The sequence below is a fragment of the Lissotriton vulgaris genome, chromosome 5 (assembly GCF_964263255.1).
Source record: "Lissotriton vulgaris chromosome 5, aLisVul1.2, whole genome shotgun sequence".
NCBI classification, from domain to species: domain Eukaryota; kingdom Metazoa; phylum Chordata; class Amphibia; order Caudata; family Salamandridae; genus Lissotriton; species Lissotriton vulgaris.
The window spans coordinates 216,743,697-216,766,197 of NC_141693.1; the positions used below are offsets into that span (position 1 = coordinate 216,743,697).

At 47.3% G+C, this 22,501-nt stretch overlaps 1 protein-coding gene across 1 annotated transcript in view; it reads right to left on the reverse strand.

Moving 5' to 3' along the window:
* PNPLA7 (patatin like domain 7, lysophospholipase) overlaps positions 1–22,501 on the reverse strand; it is a 1,710,105-nt gene that overhangs the window by 1,489,679 nt on the left and 197,925 nt on the right. The window contains exon 4 of the mRNA XM_086921192.1: positions 11,123–11,210. Coding sequence (XP_086777318.1) covers positions 11,123–11,210 — 88 coding nt within the window. The remainder of the gene's footprint in view (positions 1–11,122; positions 11,211–22,501) is intronic.

The following is a 22,501-nucleotide window of genomic DNA, read 5'->3' on the forward strand; positions in this document are numbered from 1 at the left end:
TCCTCTCTCACCCGGGGGGAGATCATCTCCTCTGATCTCAAGCCATTCCCACACCTCCGTCGGAGTCTCAAAGAAGTGTGCCCGGCCCTGGGAGAGCACCTTGAGCTTGGCGGGGTATAGAAGCATATACTGAAGCTGCATGTCTCGTAGCTTTTGCTTGACTCCCAGGTAGGATTTCCTCTGTTCTTGTACCTGCTGGGTGTAGTCGGGATAAATGGAGATTCGGCTATTCTCAATCGTGTGTGGCCCTGACTCCCTCGCTGCCTTAAGGATGCAGTCGCGGTCCTTATAGTTCAGGATTTTCGCAATGAGGGCTCTAGGGGCCTCTCCCGGTCGCGGAGGAGGCACCAGAGCTCTGTGCGCCCGCTCCACAATGAAGACGCTGGACAGGCCACTCGGACACAGGTGCTCACGGATCCAAGTCTCTAGGAAGCGCTCAGGATTCCCCGCCTCCAGGCGCTCCGGTACTCCCAGGACCCGTATGTTGCTACGACGCGCCCTCCCTTCCGCGTCCTCGGCGCGCCTCTCCAGAGCACGGGTAATAGAGGTAAGTTGGGAGAGTGACTTCTGTAGGGCAGCGACCTCCCCCTGCAGCTGTGTGATATTGCCCTCCGCATCCGAAACTTTATCCGCCACCTTGCGAAGGTCCGTCCGCAAGAGATTCACATCAATGGACACCGTCTCTATCTGGCGCTCCAGGGCAGTGTGCGAGCCCTGTATAGCCTTGAGAAGTTCCGCCCTGGACGGCTCCGGCGGGTCCCCGGCCCCAGCGTCGGCGCCCGTCTGGCGCGTGATCCTCTGTGGCTGTAGGCGAGGGGTAGTGTATTGCACAATTGTATTAGGTTGGGCGGCCTTATGGCCACGTCCAGAACGGCCCACCATGTCCACTGTCAGGGGACCCCCCGCCCCGCCAGGGAGGGCCTCCCAGGAGCAACACAGTCCAAAATAGGGCAGGCGCACACCACAGCGTTCGAGGGATAGGGAGGAATCGGCTTCCAGGCAGGTCAAACAATCCAGGACGCAAGATGGCGTAGGAGCCGCTCGCGTTCTTCCAACCCCTCTGGGGGACTGGGAGTCAGGGCCCGACCAGCCAACAGTGAACAGCACAGGATAATGCACGGGTCCGACCACCCTCTCCTGTCGTGCACCTCCCCAGGGCCCCAGCAGCACCAGGCAGAGCGGCGCACAGAGGCACCCGGTTCCCAGCCGCCACCGATTTCCTAGGGGCTGCCCGGCCTCGGTCTCAAGATGGCGGGCGTGTGGGGGAGGGGCGCAGGTCGTCCACGGGCCCAAGAAGTCCGCTCCGAGATGGCCACCAGAGTTTAGGAGCAGGGAGAGTCCAACAGTCCCCCCCGAGTGCAGGATAAGGGCCAGCGGGAGGAGGAACCGGGGCTGCAAAACACCGTGGGCACTGCTACCGGGGCCGGACCCAGACCGGCCCACCAGTATCCGGGAGCCTCCTATGTGTACCCCCACGCCTCACACGGGATCCAGGACAAGCCGCGTGCACAGGTTCCACCTCCGGGCGGAGGTGCCCCGATGACTGGACGCTCAATCCCCAGCTGCAGGGGAAGCCCTCCGTTCTCCAGGGCGATATGGCAGTGCAAAATGGAGGGCGCCTCCACCTCCTCGTCCCCCTCCTCACCTCACTGTAGGGATACCGCCGTGCAGCCGATGCCCGACCCCCGCTCGCAAACCGGGAGCACCTGCCAGGTCGCAGGGGGTCGGAAGAGGATTTGCTCCGTCCGGGGGTCACTTCACGCCACAGCCGCCACTCGGCCCAAGAGCGCCGGCCCAAGCCGCGGCGTTGCGCGAGGGAAGGCGCCGGCTCCGCTCCCCGCAGCAGGCAGGCCAGATCCTCGCAGGAGAATGCCGGGCGCGGGTCAGTTCCTCGGGTCACCGGGGTCCCGGCGGGGTGACCGCTACCCCTCCCACACGCTGTGCAGCAGTCAGGAGAGCCTGGGCAGGATTTTCAGCAGGATTCAGTCGGTCTTCGGGACGGAGCTGGAGGAGCTCACGTCCTGTCGGCCATGCTGCTTGGCCACGCCCCCCGAATTTAGGGTTAGTGCGGAGCACAACCCTGTTAGCATGCACTTGGAAGAAAGGTTCCTGGATGGTGAGCGCCTGCAACTCGCTAACCCTCCGTAGCGATGTAATTGCTACTAAAAAAGCAACCTTCCAAGTCAGAAATTGAAGCTCACAAGAGTGCAGTGGCTCGAAGGGAGGACCCATCAGTCTTGTAAGAACCACATTGAGGTTCCATTCCGGAGCTGGTGGGGTCCTTGGCGGAATGACTCTCTTGAGTCCTTCCAGAAAAGCCTTGATAGCAGGGACCTTAAAAAGTGACAGGTGTTGTCTGTTCTGGAGGTATGCTGCCATAGCAGACAGGTGAATGCGGATGGAAGAGTAAGCCAAATTGCATTGATAGAGGTGGAACAGATAACAAATGATGTTCTGAATTGAAGCATCTAGCGGGTCAATATTGTGGTTAACACAGTAAATGACAAATCTCTTCCATTTAGCCGCATAACAAGCTCTAGTAGTGGGCTTCCTTGCCTCCCGAATGATGTTCATGCAATCGGGAGGAAGATTGAGGTAGCCAAACTCTAGGACTTCAGGAGCCAGATCGCCAGGTTGAGCTGTTGCGGATCTGGGTGCTGAATGTCGCCATGGCTCTGCGTCAGAAGGCTGGGAGTGAGATGAAGCCTTTGATGCGGTACCACGGAGAGTTCCAGAAACGTGGTGTACCACGGCTGGCGAGCCCACGTTGGAGCAACCAGGATGAGAGTCATCGAGTGCTGCCTGAGCTTGCGTGCCACCAGCGGTATCAGAGGTGCTGGGGGAAAAGCGTACGCAAATCTGCCTGACCAGTTCATCCACATCGCATTGCCCTGTGATTGCGGGTGTGGGAACCTGGCGGCGAAGCTTTGGCATTTTGCGTTCTCCTTTGTGGCGAACAGGTCTATCTCTGGATGACCCCACCTTTGGAAGTACGGTTGGAGTACTGATGGATGTATCTCCCACTCGTGCATTTGATGACTGTGCCTGCTGAGCAGGTCCGCCATCTGGTTGTCCTTGCCCGGGAGATGCTCCGCCATGAGGAAGATGTTCCTCTGAATGGCCCACTTCCACATGCTCTGAGCCAGATGAGACAGCTGCGGAGAGTGTGTGCCTCCCTGCTTCTGAATGTAGTACATGGCTGTCATGTTGTCCGTCCGGATCAACACGACCTTGTTGCACAGATGTACTTTGAACGCCTTTAGGGCCATGAAGATTGCCATCAGTTCCAACACATTGATGTGCATCTTCCTTTGCTGTAGTGTCCATAGTCCCTGCACTGTGTAGTGGAGTACATGCGCTCCCCACCCCTGGAGAGAAGCGTCCGTCGTCAGGATAATCTGTGGCACAGGCTCTTGGAATGGTCGGCCCTTGCAAAGGTTCTGTGGAGTCCACCAATGCAGAGAGTTGTATGCCCGACCGCTCACCAACACTAGGTCTGTCAGTTGCCCATGAGCCTGAGTCCACTGACGTGCCAGGCACTCCTGAAGTGGACGCATATGTAGTCTCGCGTGCCGGACAATGGAGATGCAGGAGGCCATCATGCCTATCAACTGCATGAACACTTTCGCTGGAAGCGAGTGTTGAGGTCTGAATCGTTGGATCAGCGTTTGGATACTGGCGATTCTCACTGAAGTTGGCTGCGCAGTGGCTGCCAGAGTGTTTATTGTCGCGCCCAGATACTGTCGTACATGGGCGGGCTGGAGATGGGATTTCGGGTAGTTCAGAGAGAATCCCAGATCGTGCAGGAGATGAATGGTGCGGGACACGTGGTCGGCGCACTGTTGTTCTGTTCTTGCTTGAATGAGCCAGTCGTCCAGGTAAGGGTAAACGTGGATGTTCTGGAGCCGCAGATGCGCGGCCACAGTCGCCAGGCACTTTGTAAAGACCCTTGGCGCTGTGGTGACCCCGAACGGCAGAACACTGAACTGGTAGTTCTGGTCTTGGATCGTGAATCTGAGATACTTCCTGTGTGAAGGATGCAGGGGGATATGAAAGTATGCATCTTTTAGATCCAACGTAGCCAGGAAGTCCCCCTGTTGGAGCAGAGGGAGTACCTGCTGCAACGTGAGCATATGGAAATGCTCCGAGAGAATGTACCAGTTGAGGGGCCTGAGGTCCAGGATGGGCCGTAGGGATCCGTCCTTTTTTGGGATTAGAAAGTACAGAGAGTAAACTCCTGTACCCCTTTCCTGCAGTGGGACGAGCTCTATTGCCCCTTTTTGCAGCATGACCTGAACTTCCTGCTGCAACAAGTGCAAGTGCTCGCCGGACATAGGACGGCTTCTTGGAGGTATGTTTGGTGGAGTGGAAGTAAGTTCCAGACAGTAACCGTACTGGATAAGAGACTTGACCCACCTGTCCGTGGTGATGGATTTCCACGCGGGCAGGAACTGCTGGAGTCTCCCCCCGACCGGTGTTGTGTGGCCGGGGGGCAGTGACAAGGCGTCACTCTTTGTTTGTGGCGGTGGACCTGGAGCTGTTGTTTCCACGTCCCCTGCCTTTGATGTTGTTGCCCCTGTAGCCACCTCTACCCTTGTTGGAGTATGAGGTTTGGGTATTGCCCTTGTAGTACTGGGTGGATTGCGATGCCTGACCCCTTGAGGTGCCTCTGGTATTGGAGCGGCGAAAGGAACCACCCCGAAACTGCTGAGACTGGAGGGCCCCCATAGACTTAGCAGTGTCTGTATCTTTTTTCATTTTCTCAAGCGTCGCATCCACCTCAGGGACAAACAAATGGTCAGGATTAACCGTCTGGTTCAGGATGGTCGTTTGTATATCAGGTTTAAACCCTGAAATCCTAAGCCATGCATGTCTTCTGAGCAACACACTAGTGTTGATTGCCCTGGAGGCTGTATCAGCCACATCTAGCGCACACTTGATGGAAGCGTTTGTGATGAGCTTTCCCTCTTGAATTAGCATTTCCCCTGCCTCTTTGTACTGGTCAGGCAAGTGCTGCAGCAGTGCTTCTAGGGTGTCATAATGAGCCCTATCGTAGCGTGCAAGTAGGGCCTGCGTGTTCGAGATGCGCCAAATGTTAGCTGCCTGTGCAGCAATCCTTTTCCCTGAGGCCTCAAATATTTTTGACTCTTTGTCTGGGGGAGGAGCGTCACCAGTCGTCTGAGAGTTCGCCCTCTTGCGAGCGTTGGATACCACCAAAGAGTCCAGTGGCAAGTGTCCCTTGATATATGTAGGATCCGAGGGCGCTGCCTTATATTTTTTATCAATGCGTGGGTTGATGACACGTGCTCGAGTAGGCTCCTTGAAGACCTCTTGCGCGTGCTTGGGCACTCCCTTGAGCATTGGCAAAATTTTGATTGATTTTTCGGCCACAGAGAAAGTGTCAAATAAAAAGTCCACATCCACAGGATCGGAGTGCAGCTCGACATCGTGGTTAGCCGCAGCTCTCTCGATCAACGCGTTGAAGGCAGCAGAGTCCTCCGTTGGCGAAGTCTTCGCCGCAAAGAGTTGCGGTTCCTGACCCGACTGCGGGTCGTCAGGGTCGCCTCCGGCGGACCAAGGTTCATGTTCCTCCTCCGGCTCAGAGTACGCCGGATAGTTGTACTCGACCTCCTCCTCGTCGCCATCCCCCGCGTTGGAGTGAGTCGGGGAATGCGGCAGGTCAACCGGAGACGCCGGCGCCAAAGGTGCTAGAGTACCCGCAGAGTCCTTCTTATTCTTGAGAGGAATGCGATAGTGTTCTAACACCGGCTCCGTGGTGATTTTCCTTTTGAGGAGGGATAGTTTTCCGGTATTGGCGTCGATGATGACTTCACGACGTTCTTCCTCCGCAAGCGTCTGGAGCCGAGGCTTAGCCACCACCGGAGACGCTTTGGGCGTCGACACCTCCTTTGAGGGCCCCCCAGGTACCTGCTTCGAAGCGAAGGCCTTCGGCGTCGACTTCGGCGGCAGGGTGAAGCGGATAGGCGCTTGTGCCTTCGACGGCTTCTGCGCGGGCTTCGACCCGCCAGCTTCAGGGTCGGGAAGCTCCGCGACCTTCCGAATCCGCTGCAGGGACTCGTTGACTTTCTTTGAAAGGGCTGGAGAGGGAGCGACCGCCTCTTGTGATTTCCCTGATTTGGGAGTAGTGTCGTCGAGAGGCACCTTCTTCGGAGTCGATGCGGTACCGTCCTTGGCTCCGACGGGCGGAGCCGGGGAAGCCAGAGCTTTGGGATCGCCGTGACCCTTCTTTGAAGCCTTCTTTGGGTCATCGACCTCGACCATCTTCGGCGCCGACGCAGCCGCGTCGGACGACTTCGCCCTCGGCACCGACCCTGAGGCCTTTGGGTCGGCCATCTTGGCGGGACTGTCCATGACGGCCATTTTGAATTTCTTTGCTTTTGACGCCTCTAGAGCCTTCAGCACTGCTTTCACTTTCGGTTTCGAAACCGGAGGCGTTGAACCCGAGGGCTTCACTTTCGTTTTTGTAAATGTGTGTGGCACCTCCAAAATGTCCGTGGCCGGGCTTGTAGGCGGGGCTGATGGACTAATAACTTGGTCTTGGGTAAGGCCCGAAGGCGATCCCTCGACCTGGGCCGCAGGAAGGGGGTCGGCCCCCGAGTCAGTCCGGGGATGCTCCTCCTCTGAGCTATCCCCCACGGTGGCAATGGCCTTATCGTCGTCCCCTACCTCGTCGCCGGCTTCGTCAAACTCCTCGTCTCCTGCGTCGTAGGCATCCCCCTCGGACGCAGGGCTAGAGTCCGAAACCTGTTGGACATCATCGGCCGCGACGTCTTCCTCGAAGATGTCCTCCGGCGGGGGCGCAGACAGTTTGGCCTGGAGTCTCGCAGCCCGACGAATCTTGAGGGTCTTCTTGCACCGGAACTTCGAGCAGGCCATACACCTGGCCTCGTCATGGTCCAGCGACAGACAAGTGTTGCACACTGGGTGCACGTCGAGGTGCGAGTATTTCTGGTTGCACACCGGGCACCGTTTAAACGGAGTCCGTTCCATGTCTGGAGCGTCGTGTAGGCCCGTCCGCGCCGACAGCACGCGGAAGGGCAGCGAGAGTTCGGAGCTGAAGAAAACAGTAAACCCGAACGAAAACGATACCGGCGCCAAGCCTAAAGACCTTTTGGTCTCGAGTAAAGAGAGTGTAACAACTATCGGTTCCGGCAGAGGGAACCGACACACATCCGAACCCAATGGCGGAAAAAAAACAATCTGGGGATGGAGGCGATGCCCATGCGCACTGTAGTCCAGGGGAGGAGCCACCTATCTCATGATACTTCGAAGACTCTTCCAGGACAACAATGTGCAATCATCCGGACCCAACACTAGGCGGCGATCTATGCACAGATATGAATTCAGCAGCCCACATGCCTCGAACTTAGCACTTCCCCTCGAAATCACTAAAATGTCTTCAATATACCTCTTCCATATCCGAATCTGGCTATAGAAGGGATTATTGGGTGTCAGAACGAGGGTGGTCTTGAAGTCCTCAACATTAAAAATCGCAACGTTAGGTACGAAAGATGTGCCCCTAGATATGCCCTTCCTTTGGGGATACAATGTGTCAGAGTACAGAGAGTAATTCTGATTGATTGTAGTTTCCAAGAGTTTGATAAAGAAATCAGCGGGGACACATGATCTTATATCCAATAGCTTTTGGATGATCTTGTTACCCACACTTTGTGAAATACTTGTGTACAATGATTCAACACCTAATCCCACCAGGATATCTGTGTCAGGGTCAAAATACATGTCCATACTATCCCTAAAGTAGGAGTGGGCCATACAAAGTACTTGATAATCAAATCTATGAATTTACCAAATGGTTCCAGGGCTGAACCATAGCTTGAAACAATGGGACAGCCCGAAGAGTTGAACACATCTTTATTGATCTTTAGTAGTAGATAGTCACTTGGGTGCGAGGGTTGTCAGTGTTGAGGAATAGTTAGCCCTTTTTGGAGATGATCTGCTTACCCAAGGCTGCTTTGGTAACCCTTCTGGTGTGTCTCTGTATTTGTTCAGGGGGGTCTTTATAGAATTGGCAATAGTGATCGGTATTAGTGAGCTGAAGCATAATTTCAGTCTCATATTTATCTTGGTCAATAAGAACAATGTCACACCCTTGTCAGTGGCTTGATGATTAAGTTCATTGATCAATTTCAGGGAAAACAGAGTCTATTTTTCTGCATATGATAGATTATACGGTACATATTCAAAATTCTTTCGAAGTTGCACTACTTTCTGTAATACTAGCTTTTCAAAGGTTAACATTTTTAACCTTTGAAAAAATGGTATGACAGGAAGTAATGCAACTTAGAGCCTGTTTTTTCTTTAGAAGATATATTATATGGTACATATTTAAAATTCTGTTTAAGTAGCATTACTTCCTGTAATACCAATTTTTGAATTGAGATCACGTTGTGAATGCGGCTGGATTACTAAATGCTATACGGTCAATAATGGTTTGAACACACTGGATGAATGGAACAGCATGACTGCCCTATAAAGATTATATACTCTTCAAAATTTCTGTGACAACTGTCATCTTACCACCACATGCTGACTTGCTCACTGTTATACTCAGCCGCAATTCAGTCAACATGGTTCACTTGAAGCCCTGATATCCAACTCCTCATCGTAAACTCTTTAGCTGGTAAGCCCTACTTGTATGGGATAGCTGAAGTTTATTCTTTGTATTGATTTCTTCTCAAGAGTCTTTCCTTATTGGAATGATGGATGTCACAATGTATTTATTTTGGTGTAAAATGTTCCATTGACGCTTTCAGCCATTTACCCTTGGTGCTCAATTTCCCTCTGTTGCTTTTGGGGACCTCTATGGGGTAGCTGAAGTATACTCTTTATATTGGTGTCTTCAAGGGATTTTCCTTTGTTGTAATTATTGATGCCATAATCGGTTTATTTCGGTGAAATGTTTGACTGACTCCTCCTCCCATTTCCCTTCAAATAATTCCACACAGTCCCCATTGAATTTTTCATTGTACTCTATGCTTTCCTTACATTTTTCTTTTGTCGTTTTCAATTGTGTCAATGAGAAATTACTGCGTTTTGCCCCTGTTCCACGAAATATACTTCCTGAGCATTAAGGAGAACAAATATATTCCTTTAATTATACTCCTTCTGGGGATTGAGCATGCTAGGCTTAGCCTCTTGTTTTTACTGCAGATTATTTTTCTACATCGGCGATTCCTGACATAATAAGTAAAGCGTTCTAGTTCTTTGACGCAATGTATGCTGTACACCACGTCAACCTTCATTTTTTTATTTTGGATCAGGACTTTGGCATATCCACACCACGATTTGTTCATGTCCTGCTCCAGGGAGCAATACTATTCTTGCTAGAGGATTCTTCCCTACATGTTTGGGCTCTTTTAACTTGTTTTTTTTTTTTTGCTCCGCAGTAGTCCATGTAATGGTAGCATTTTGATTAAGATCTTTCAGATCTTTACCCAGATTCAAATTAGTGAGGCAAGTATCATAATTCATCTCTGCACGGACTCACCATTCACTGTAGGTCGTTGAATGTCCATCTCTCTCCATGAACAGTGTTTTGTTCCCTTTTTACAATAATTTATTAATTTTTTCGGCACCCAACTCTTCTTCTTTCATACCCTGACAGGCTTTGTTTTCCTGCAAACTTCCAGTAAGCGCATTAATAATTCTCACCTTGGTGTGTTACTGCTTGCGCACTATTTTCCATCTTTTTAATCCCCGCCTCCCCGGTCCTTTTTTCCCTGCAGTATCCTTCTGGAGCTCATACAGGTTCTTGAGATATGCCTCCCCTGTTTTGAGCTTCTAATGACGGATTCTTTTTCTTTTACAATATAAACCAAGGTCGTTTTAAAAACAGTTTGCTGCTTTTAGCTTTTCTTTCTGTTCAAAAAGATATCAATTCCCTCTTTGCGCTTCTTTTTGTCCTGATGATGACCTGAAAAATAGAAGAATGCTGAAATGCAGTTTTCCAGCTGAAAACGAATATTCATTGTGCAATGAGCATGCATAAACATTTTCTACTCTTTTCTACTCATGCACAATATCTCACTATCATGACTTTTCGCCGTTTCTGACCCTTATGTGTTGCACTCTGAGCCGTCAACACTAACTTAATGAGCACTGTGTCCCCACGTTGCACACTGGGCAATTTTCATTTATAAATAATAACTGATGCTGCTACTAATGAAATGTTATTAGATTAAATTACTATCTTTTGCATTTTCTGTGGACACATCTCTTGTTTTGTAATTCACTTAGGATTACAATACATTGGTTCACGCATTGTATGATTGACAAAATCACGACCCTTAATGATGCCCCTGGGGATATTGTTGTGAGATACGAATTTTACCCAGGTCCCGGCGGGTGTACGAGTTACTCCTATTGTTTCTACTATGAACTGTTTTGTCAGGTCAGTTTAACACTTCAAAACAAAAATTCAAGTATAGCTAAGGAGTTTCAGTATCCGCCCAAAAGTACCTTTACTTTTCTTAAAACTAAGTTCAGAAAAACAAGGCTACATAGCATCAAAAGTTTCATGCCAGAAAAGAAGTTTGCTTTTCAGACATATAGCTAAAATAGAACCACATAGCCTTTACTCAGTATGCAGGAGTGATGGATAAAATGTCTTATTTAATGGTATCATTAGAAGGAGAATACAAGTAGGTTGGAGAAGGGAGCAGGCATGAGAGGGGTGCCTTAAGAGTAATTGAATCACGCATGCCCTGGGGATTTCCAGATATAATGCCAGAGCACTCACGATTCTCTACCACCAAGAATGAACGTGAAATGATAGTATTTGGTACAAGTGCACATAGACTATTTGTGACATTATTACATTATAATGTTATTTTAAGCAATATAATGCTCGGTTACAAAACAATGACTGAACATTCTAAATGGTCACCTGAAGCAACAACAAGGGAAGTAATCTTGGAAGTGATCAATAGATTGTTATCTTTGAGATGTTTTGGCTTTTGAAGACAGCCTACTAATCAGACCTACTGGGTGTAGTCAGATAGTCATGAACATTCTGTATACTCATCAGCACAGTATATAACAGTTCAAACGAAGCAAAAAATATACTCAACGTAATACTTACTGGACTGTCTGTATCTTCTGTAGATGACGAGTATTATAATTCCTATAAGGCACAAGGCCACAGCAGCTCCAATCACCATCCCAGTCAGCTTTTATCCAAAACAATAATAGAAATGATGGCAAGATGTCAAAACGTAAGATAACAGTAGTATGATTTATAACATTTCTAAAGTTTGAACTAAGTCACTTTTATGCATTAAAACATATTTAAAACACAGAGTTCGTATTTTATAAATTGATGAGCACGAATGAAAGCTAAATGATACTTAATCACTAATGAAATACTAGAGATACACAAAATACTTCGCATAACAGCAGTTCATTCCACCTATTTTACAAGTTTAACTAACTTGGAAACTAAAGCTGCAAACTAATAAAAGTATGGATATTTTTGCCATCATTAAATATCAGTGCCTCATAACAGTACCCTCTAAATCTATGCTCTGGCGGAGTAGTCATTTGTTGCCAAAAAATAGAATAAATAATCACACCATAGACGCATGCCCGTGTTCATTACTATAAAAAATAACATATCACAGTTACTAGGAAGGGAGCTTGGCAGCGCAGTTCTTAAAGTAAAACAAATGGTAGACGAGGAAAAAAACAAGATTAAAGTGAAGCAGACGAAGGTACAATTATTATTCTAACATAGTGGCAGGATCAGGTTTTGATCAAAACAAGAAAAATGGAGGAAAAAAACTAGATGCCTCAAATATTGAAGACTTATTTGATCACATGGGCATTAGGCTCAACACTACATGCAACATCTGTCTCGATTTGCCAAGAGAATGGATCAGTCGAGGGAAAGGGATGAATGTATCTATATTCCACCATTACCTTCTACTGTTCTATTACACAGAATTGGCTTTAAACTTCCACTTAAATACTTAAGACTATCTTGACTGAGATGCTGGTCCAGGATTGACTTGCAGGTTTCAAGTAAAGAGCTTTTCTTTCCAAAATGACACTTTTCAGCACCAAAAAGTCTTGATGTTTCAGAGGTCTCTGGACACTCTTTTTTTCATCAGTGTTAGCCACTTATTTGTGAGAGCAACCTATGATTTTTGCTTAAGGCGATAAGGATATTAGGGATGAGTCCGCCATCTCCAATAACTATTGTATGTAGATGGTTAAATTACCCCTAAAGAAAAGACTCTGCTTTGGAATACATGATGGTTGTGTTTTTGTTCAAATAACTGACAAATAAATGTAATCAAGTTAATGATTAGGTAGGTGAATGGTACCTTCAACCTGTCACATGAGCGGGAGGAATATGCATGTCAAAAAAAGATGGAGACACAAGATGCATATCTGCGCATGATATGCTGGTTATCAAGATAGGCAATATTTCCCAAAAGGGATAAAGCACAACCCAACTGAAAATTGGCCACTATTTGCTGTAAACAACTGGCTTACATTACCCACTTTAATGCAATCCATGTGCCAACCTTGGAATGATTTGTGGCTTAGGTGACCTTGGCAGAATTCAAATGTGTGACCTGCCATCTTACTGAACATATTATACCTTTTAGGAAATCAAACTTTGGGTCTGTGTTTTAGTAGTGGCCAAACCCCCTCTCATCACTTACCCGTTTTATTTGTTCTGAATATTCTTCCATTATCAGATTTTATGTGGAGGAAGGAGATCTGTATTTCTATTAAATGTGATTGTAGGGTCCAGAGTCTCAAGCACAGTGGCCATGTGGCATACAGCTCCTAATTCTCTCATTGTGACCAGGTTGGCGTATTTTGTGTGCAGGAGATTTATGTTATATGTCCCCTCCTATAAGTTGTGCATGTTCACCAAAGGAGTACTAGAAGGCTGAGTGACAGAGATGCACTCAAAATTGCACTACCGGCACCATGGATACCTACCGTCCATATAACTAGACTAACAGTTAGTGGCATTAGCTTAATAGTCAGGGGGTACAGGCCTTTTTAACGGCTGTTCATTAGGGAGACTGCTTACCAGCTCAAGATGTATAAATCTGTGTATTTCTCTCATATTAAGTGATGTGGATTAGGAATATATGGATACATGAGAAGTGGTGTGCCTGAATAATGCTTGTGTACATGCCCAGGGATACCCGTAGGAAAGGGGAGGGAGAGAGGAGAGAGAAGAGAAAGAAGAGAGAGAGAGAGGGATGGGAGTAAGATAGAGAGAGGAGAGAGAAAGAAGGAAGAGGGAGGAAGATCAAGGGAGAGAGAAAGAGCGAGGGAGAGAGAAAGAGCGAGGGAGAGAGAAAGTGCAAGAGAGATAGAAAAAGAGAGAAATGGCTAGTCACTTTTACTCGTGTCCTGAAGAAGTCAGGACCCCGTAGCAGCTTCTGACTGGCCAGATGTTGCCTACTTGCTAGTTCTCATGGTACAGGTAGCCTCAGAGCTAGAACACTCTTGAATGAAGGAGTGGTTGTGTGAGTACTTGTACAGGTGTGTGAGTGGTTCTGTGGGTGGCTATGTGGGTGGGTGTATGAGAGGTTGTATTGGGGTGTGAGTGGTTCTGTGGATGAGGTCAACAGTGATGTCACAGACCATGTCATGAGTGATGTAATATGCAAGGTCATAAGCAGCACATTGCGGGGCTTAAATTACAGTTAGTTCAGGTAACTAGAACAGGCGAATTTCAATGGTTTTGTACGAGTGAAATCGGAGCTCTTGGTTTTTCCCAGTGAATTTGTAAGATATATATATATATATATATATAGATATATATATATATATATAGATATATCTATATATCTATATATCTATATATATATATATATAAATATATATATATATATATATATATATATATATATATATTTCGGTCGTCAGACCATAAAAGTGCACAGTGAAATACAGCCCATATAAATACAAGAAACAGCTAAAAATAGACATGAATTGGATAAGATCATCCGTCAGGTATTAATCTGTGTTGCAATGAAAAATGCTGCCTGAGTTCTCAGGGTGCGCTACAATATAAACCTTTATATGCTAATCGATAAAATATGAGCTAACTATCGGATTAAAACAAATTAAAACAGACATAAGGAAGAAAGCCTTCTTCACAACTTCAGCAGTTTCCTCTTAATTGCCCACGTGTACCAAGAACTTTTCTACTGAACAAGCAATCACTGGTCTTGGGTCCGATCTAAGGATACAGAGAGCTTCGCCATGGATAAGTGCACACAACTGCTCACATATTGATTTCGCCATTTGGCTCTCGGGAGTGAGTACGCCGGACAAGCAAAAAATACATGGGCAGATGTCTCCATCATTGAGGTGCAGCTGGAAGAGAACTGGGAAGTGGTAGGAGAGTGGTGTCAGATGCAAGTAAGTGAGTTCAAGGGGAGAGCACCAAACCTGAACTGCATATAAAGTTTCCTATCTAGCGGTGACTGGATAATATCTAAATAGCATTCTAGAGAGCTAGTCAGTTTAAAATCCAAGAACTCCACTGTTAAACATTCCCATGACGAATTGATAAGTGAAGCCTGTTCTACCCAGTCCCCGTACGCATTTTAACACACTCTTTACTCGGGAGCAGTGCCGGGTCCCTGACTTCCCAGTGACCCTCTAGTCCAATTGCAGTCATTAGGCGTTTCACATTTCATATCCAGCTTATCTTATCAAATGTATCTAGTGCACTAACTTCCATAAGGGCATTGCCATACGGGAGCAGCTTGGGAGTGGGCCTAATGCACAGCCAAAAAATAACAGGCATAGCTTAACCTTATCAATAATGGAAGCCCTGCCCCAATCCAGCCTTAACGTGCAGTGTGGCGTGCTCTGGAGCAGCGAGACCAAGCACCTCAGAAACTTGTTCTCAGACAGAGAGATGTCATCCATCCTTACGAAGCCCCAAAATGCGGCTAGATAGAGGGCTGAGCTTATTGCTTTTGACTCGTAGTTCTGAACAGCGTCTGCAACTAGTTTACTAAATGAGGTGCTATGTTCTTTACCCAGGGCCCCTGTAGTTCCGTAGTTTGAGGGTCTGAGGTTCGGTGGTTCCGAACCCGTTCAATAAAGGTCGTCGGAAATAGACGATTTTGGTGTCAACGGACCGCAAATCATGAGTGCGGTGTGTACGAGTGTTTTTGCATTAATCGATCAATGAGAACACTACGTATTCAGGGATTTCGTCTGAACCCTCGGGTTCCATTTTATGTGCGGCAGCCATTTTGTGTTGTTGCCCTCACATAGGCCGATGACTGCGGCCAAGCGAGTCCTTGAGACACGTACACCTTAGCTGACTTCTGAGTGACCTGGCCAAACTGACTCCCTTGCCCAAAGCTGACCTCGCTGAGCCAGTTCCTTGTTAAACAGCTGGTCAGATAAAGATCAAAGAGCAGGACATGCCGAAGTTTATAGTACACTGCACCCAACTTTCTATCTTGCTTCCAATCTGTTTCTGCTCCTTCCTTTATGGCTTAAATCACTGATTTGGGTTAAGGTTTTATGATGGGTTTGTCCGGCCTGATCGAACAGGAAAGTTGGAATTTGCTTGGTCATTTCTGGTGGGCTGGACAACGGAAAATGGAATCGTCGTCATGCGCTACTTTTGAAATGTCACATCGCCATTGGCCAGTATGTGTGTAACCGATGCTACTTTGGAATGTGATTTTTGGCATAAAAGACCATGCTCCGCTCATTTAAATTGTGCAGTCTCTAGCGAACCACCCGTGTTGTGCTTCGTAGATCTCTGTTCCTGGTTGCAGCCAATAAACTTTGGTCTTTGACGTCATCAAGAAGTGTCCCGTGTCTCTGTTTGCCGAGGCAGGGGAATCCGAAGACTTCGAGCGTTTTCCCTGGCGCTGCTGGGCTCTAAAACCCGGTTGTTCACCCCTACTATTTGCCTATGGTTCAGGGCTGACTTTGTCACGTGGGGATTCAGAGACATATCTTCTGATAGTGTGATGCCCAGGTAGTCGAAGGTACTAACCCTTTCCAGTGGAACACCCCCCTGGGAAAATTTTCCTCTATAACTTTGTGGGGGTTAATCATTAGAGGCTTTGTCTTTGATGTATTAACCTCTAATATATGCATGTCACAGAAGTCCTTGAAGCAATTTAGGAGTGACTGGCACCCTCCTGGTGATTTGATTTGATTTTGGACTTATAGAGCGCATGGCTGCCCTGGAGCGTCCCAGCGCTGATCCTAATCTGAACCTGATGAACTCAAGCGAGAGGCAGAGTTAGGGGATGCTCAGGGGGCAGAGAGGTGAATTGATTGCCTAAGACCATGATCTCAGTCTTAGATCCATTTAGCTTGAGTTTCGAGCTAGACATCCAGGAGGAAATGGCTGTGAGACAATCCGGGAGGTCGACCGGGCAGTCCCCGTGTTGTGTCAACGAGACGACAAGCTGGGTGTCGTCTGCGTAGCTAATGGCTTTAATCCCGAATGGGGCTACTACCTTCTCTAACGGGGCCATGTAGACATTAAACAGTGTGGGGCTGAGGGAGGAGCCCTGCGGCACCCCACACTGGAGAGGGAAGGCCTTAGACATGGACCCGTTTTACCAGATCCTGAAGGATCTCTCCTCCTGGTAAGACTGCAACCAGTTGAGGGCTGATCCTGTAATGCCCAGCAGGGCCAAACGTTGGGCCAGGACTGCATGATCTACAGTATCGAATGCAGCGCTTAGATCCAGGAGGATCAGAGCTACTGATCCCCCTGAATCCAAGATGCATCTTACCTCTTCAGTCACCGCCAGAAGGGCGGTGTCTGTGCCCTGACCCGGGCGAAAGCCAGTCTGAGAATCACTGAGGAGGTGATTAGACTCTAAGTACTCTGAAATCTGCTTGTTCACCACTTTTTCGGCCACTTTGCTCAATCCAGGTAGGAGCGAGATTGGGCGAAAGTTGGCCAGATCAGAGGTGTCTAAACCCGGTTTCTTTAAAAGCGTTTTGACTCTGGCCTGTTTCCAGCTCGGGGGCACTATGCCCGAGGATAGTGACGTATTGAGTAGCTCAGTGGCTACAGGGGCAATGGTGTTCAGAGTTTGTTTTAAAATGTGCATCGGGACTGGGTCTGAGGGAGAGCCGCTCTTAATAGTGGAAAAGATGTTACAAAAATCTTCCTTGGATATAAGACTGAAAGCCTCAAGTTGAGGGCAAGCAGGATCAGGAGAAGGGATCTCGATAGGTCCAGTGGTAGAAGATCGAGGAAGGCTGTCTAGGATTTTCCGAATTTTGGTGTCAAAGAATTCTGCTAACTGATTGCATTTCAGTACCGGGTCATTATGGACCAGAGTGGGGGCTGGGACTTTAAGGAGCTGGTTGACAATTTTAAATGTTTCTCTGGCAGAGTTAGAGGAAAGACGAATTTTTTCTTCAAAAAAGGCAGCTTTGGATTTTTGCCGTGCTAATTTGTAGAGTTTTAGGGCAGCTTTATATGCAGCTTTGTTAGTAGGTGCCCAGTCTTTCCGCCATGCGCGCTCCGCTCTCTTACAAACTTTTCTGAGTTCTCTTAGTTCAGTCGAGAACCAGGGGGATTTAAAAGTATTGCTCTTTTTAGTGCAAAATTTAAGAGGCAGAACCGAATCCAGGGACTTGGTGAGCCAGTCTTGAAAATTTGTATCTGCCTGTAGGACGTCGGATTCTGCGAGGGGTGTCGATTGTTCGAGAGCAGTTGTCAAATTCTCTACTGACAGCCTTGGCCATGGCCTTTGAAGTGTGCGAGGGCAGGAGACTTTGGTTTTATCATGGTAAAATTCCCATGAAAAAGGTACTAAGAAGTGGTCTGACCATAATAGGGGCAGCGGGGGTTTGGCTGCGAGCTGGGGGATGTTGGAGAAGATCGGATCCAGCAAATGACCTTTGTTGTGGGTGGCTTCCTTATTTGCCAGTTCCAGGTCAAAGGAATTGAGGTTGGTAATCAATTCAACAGCAGAATTATCCTTGGGGTCGTCGAAATGTAAATTCAAATCGCCCAAGATCAGAAAATTCGGGGCTTGAGCGGCAGCTGATAAGGTAATTTCTAGAAGGGAATCAGGGAAGTGTTTTAGGCTCCCTGGGGGTCTATAGATGAGGAGACCTGACAGGGAGTGAGTGGGTGAAAGCTGAATGTTAAAGCTGGCGCTTTCAGCGTCTGAGATTCCACCCTCCTGCAGTCTGCAGGTTAGAGACTCCCGGTGGATTATGGCGAGTCCCCCCCCCCTTGCCTTTATCCCTATTCAGACACTGAATATTAAAACCACTGGGTAGCGCAGAGACAATATCAAAGTCTGAATGAGGGGTTAACCAAGTCTCCGTCAGGAAGAGCAGGTCAATGTTGCTATCTTCTAACAGCAGGTTGATCTCGACCGCATGCTTCGGCAGCGATCTGCAGTTAAGAAGTGCCATCTGCAATATACTACCCGCCTTCTTACCATCCGTCTCCCCGCTGATGGGGACCGGACAGGCAGGGCATCGGCAGAAAGGGAGGCTTGAGCCGACCCGAAGGGGACATCCAGGGTTGCTAGGGAGTCGTATTGATAGAAGTTCCTCCCTAGAGAGCTTTGTGGGACTAAGGGGAGACACGGGCATAGTGGCTGGCACTAGGCCCGTTCTGGCCCGGACGGGCCCAGACGGGCTTGCCTCTGGCGCGCCTCCGGTGCGCCATCGGCGCGCCCGCTGCGCCCGCCCGCTGCGCGGACGGAAAACAGACGTCATTAGGTAACGCCGGGCTGTGATTCGCCCGACCGCTAGAGCGCTGACCGTGCTATTTCTCGTGCAATGGCGGCCAAAGTCGTCGCCCTTTGCAAGCCTGTAATTCCACCGAAAAGGCCCTGAAATCGGCCCCCGGTGTGTGACAATAAGGTGTGAGTAAGCGCCCGGCTGTCCCAGACAGCGTGAGAGCAAGGAACAATTTAAAACGTAGTTTTGTTTACCAACACAATTTTTAGATCTAAAGTGCGATAGTGCTTTTTTTTTTAAAAAGATTAAAACCAAAGGGGAATGCCTAACTCCCGGCTTCCGCCTCAGGAGCGCTTAATGTTCACTAAGTGCAAAATAGCAAGAAGAATCCCTGGCAAGTCAGCTGCTCTTATACGCCCGGGCTGTGATTCGCCCGACCGCTAGAGCGCTGACCGTGCTATTTCTCGTGCAATGGCGGCCAAAGTCGTCGCCCTTTGCAAGCCTGTAATTCCACCGAAAAGGCCCTGAAATCGGCCCCCGGTGTGTGACAATAAGGTGTGAGTAAGCGCCCGGCTGTCCCAGACAGCGTGAGAGCAAGGAACAATTTAAAACGTAGTTTCGTTTGCCAACACAATTTTTAGATCTAAAGTGCGATAGTGCTTTTTTTTAAAAAAAGATTAAAACCAAAGGGGAATGCCTAACTCCCGGCTTCCGCCTCAGGAGCGCTTAATGTTCACTAAGTGCAAAATAGCAAGCAGTGATTTGGATACTAACAGCGTAATGTCGGCGAACAAAAGCGTATATATATTTAACAAGGTGAATGGCGAATCACTGTTAAACAGTAGTATAGGAAGGACAGTGACCACTTTAACAGTGGGCAGTGAGATTTAATTATAAGAATTAATTTAAAAAAATGGTAACAAAAGCAACCAATAGAAGCATTATGGAAATAAAAAAATGTGGGACAGTGTGTCTGGACTTTTCAACGTTTCAACCACATTGTCAAGCTTGGGGGTGATCATCTCGACAAGAAGATCAATTTTAGAGGGAATCATTCGGTAGAAGAAAGAAATGAGCAAGTCACAAAATGGTACTAAATTGAGGAGCTACCAAATTGGAGTTCAAATAATTCTTAAATAATCAAAACCAGAAAACACATGGCTGCACGTCATTATTTAATTGAACAAAGTTGGGGCGGAGGATGAAAATACAGCTCTACTGTGAGAGGGTGAGAGAAATAAGTTTACCAGAAAAGGAAACCAGGGACTATTGTCCAGCCCAACAAAGAACCTGCTGAGTGGAAGTGAAAAATTATGAGGGCCAGTGTGCTTTTGCACATGCTGGTGAGTCTATATTCACCTTCAAATAGAGATGAGACAGTTCAGGTTCTTGTGCCTCTACAACGCAGATCCCAACTCGACGCAGGACTCTTAATCACGGTGGCTCCAACCAAAAGCTATGAACAAATCCCTGAGTCCTCCCGGATCCAGAGGACCTCTCAGCGCCCCTGGCACCCAACTCGATGCACAACTGCGTCTGGGCACTACAGTGGCTAGCTGGCTCGTCCAGGCTGGAGCGCAGGAACCCCAGAACACATCTGCTTAATATGCTATCCTGGTCACACCCCCAATTATTTTTTTTCAAAGCCCAACATCGACACAAATTGACCATCAAATTAGTAGATCTTAGCTTTATAACCGCACCCATAGTTTCTGTCAATCTGCTTGGCTTTGCATTGAGTGCAAGGTATTAATGGCACCTCATGAACAAACTAGTCCAGTCTGTCAATTACTATCTTCATCAATCAAATAGAATAAAATTATTTGTCACCAATAACTAGCTGAGGAACGCCGGCCATGGTCTTATCTCCAGAATCGGTGCAGGAAATGCCATCTTTCAAGAGAACTCTCTGCTCACTCTCACAGCCATGCTGAACTCCATTGCTGGTCTATTTACAGAGAAAGATAAATCGGATCACATTACAACTATTCTAAGTAACTTGAACTGGCTTTGTTTAGTAGCAAGTATAAAGCTAAAAATCTGCTGTCGCACAATCAAAGCACTTCGCACTGGTGGACCAATCTTCATCATTTCCAGTGGAATGAAACTTGCCAGGAGCAAGAATTTGCTTGTGATGGTAGCATGACATTTGTTTTAGTTTCCAAGCTCTAAAACAATTCTTCTCCAGTCCTGCCAAGTCCTCCTGGAACTCTCTCCCTCTACAGCAGCAATTACCGTCAATATCCTATACTTTTTGAACGCTCTAAAGGTTCACCCATGCAAGCCTTTACCTTGGTGAATCAAGTCCTAATTTAGTCTTCAGCAACTAAGATCCGATGGTCTAATGTCCGCATTTACTTCAGTTCTCCTTGGTTTGGGGCTCAGGTTTATTTTTCTGACCACCGTGAATCCATGCTTTGCTGTATTTTCCTTGTTCTCCCGCTCAGCCCTCTCCTTTTCTCATTATCTCTGATCCCCTCCTTCTCTCTTTTCCAACCTCCATTTCCTTGTTCTGCCTGCTTCTCTTCCCCTTCTTACAATTTCCTATTTACTTGTTTGCTTATGTGTCAATTAAATTGTAAAGTGCTCTCCCACCACATGGTGAAGAAGCGCTTTAGAAAAACACTAAATAAATAAAAAATATTGAGTTTGATGAGGTTTTCAGCAAGATCTTTTCACCCAATGGTCTGTTTTTTCATTCACATTTTTCTTCTTCCCACTACAGCATACAATGTAGAGCAATGAATTGTCCTCTTTAGCCATAGGCTAACTTCACAGTAAGTGATGGAATTCTGCTCTTTCACATGGAGCACTTGCAAACACAAACTAGTTCCCTCCAATGCCAGGGACTACTATGGCAAGGTGTGCTTTTTAAGGCCAAAATAAGATATTCTGGCTTTTCGCCAATGTTTTGTATCTTACTGGTGAGGGCCAAGCAACTACACAATCGATAAAGGTGTACATAAACCATGAAATATTATAGCAAACATTAAAAATCTTGCAGGCAACACCAGATCAACTGGCTATTAGATTATTCTGAATTAGCTTGAAAGAAAAAGTATACCAAATCTTAACTACTCCCATTTAGACATCTGGCAAACGGTAGTCGGTCATTCTGCAGTGAGAATTTCTGATTAATCTTGTCGAAAGAGGGTAGGCAACTAACACAAGAACGAATCCAACTGATTTCGACAATTCCACAGCCAAAGTCACAGAAAGAAGTTCGCGCATTCATTGGTCTCACTTCATATTGCAGACAATGGATCCCTCAGTATGCCCACATAGTCAAGCCACTTATACAGTTAACCACAGTGGAAGCAGCCACTCATACAACTCTCCCTTGGACATCAGAACACTCCCACTAGTTTTTTATTTACCACATTAATTGGCGCTTCTGCTACTATCAACCCTATGCATGAATCCACAAAACCTTCTTTACAAAAAGAATCCCTGATCACATGGAAGTCACCTACTTGGACAGTTAGTCTTTCTCAATGCTCAGATGGGCATGAGACCTAAAAACAGCAAGACATTCTTAAAATATCTTAATCAAAATAAGTCTCAGAAGTGTTAGAGTCTTAGTTAAACATCATCCAATGACAATGCACACTGCCTAGAGCTTTCTGACGCAGTCATTCTGTTGGCACTACCAACTTACACTGCTTTCTCTCCAACTAGTGCTTGAGGAGATCCCCTTGACTCCCTTGTGTCAAATGTCTGCTACAACCAGGCGCTGCTAATCCTTCATTTCAGTCATGTAAAACACACACTTGCCATATGG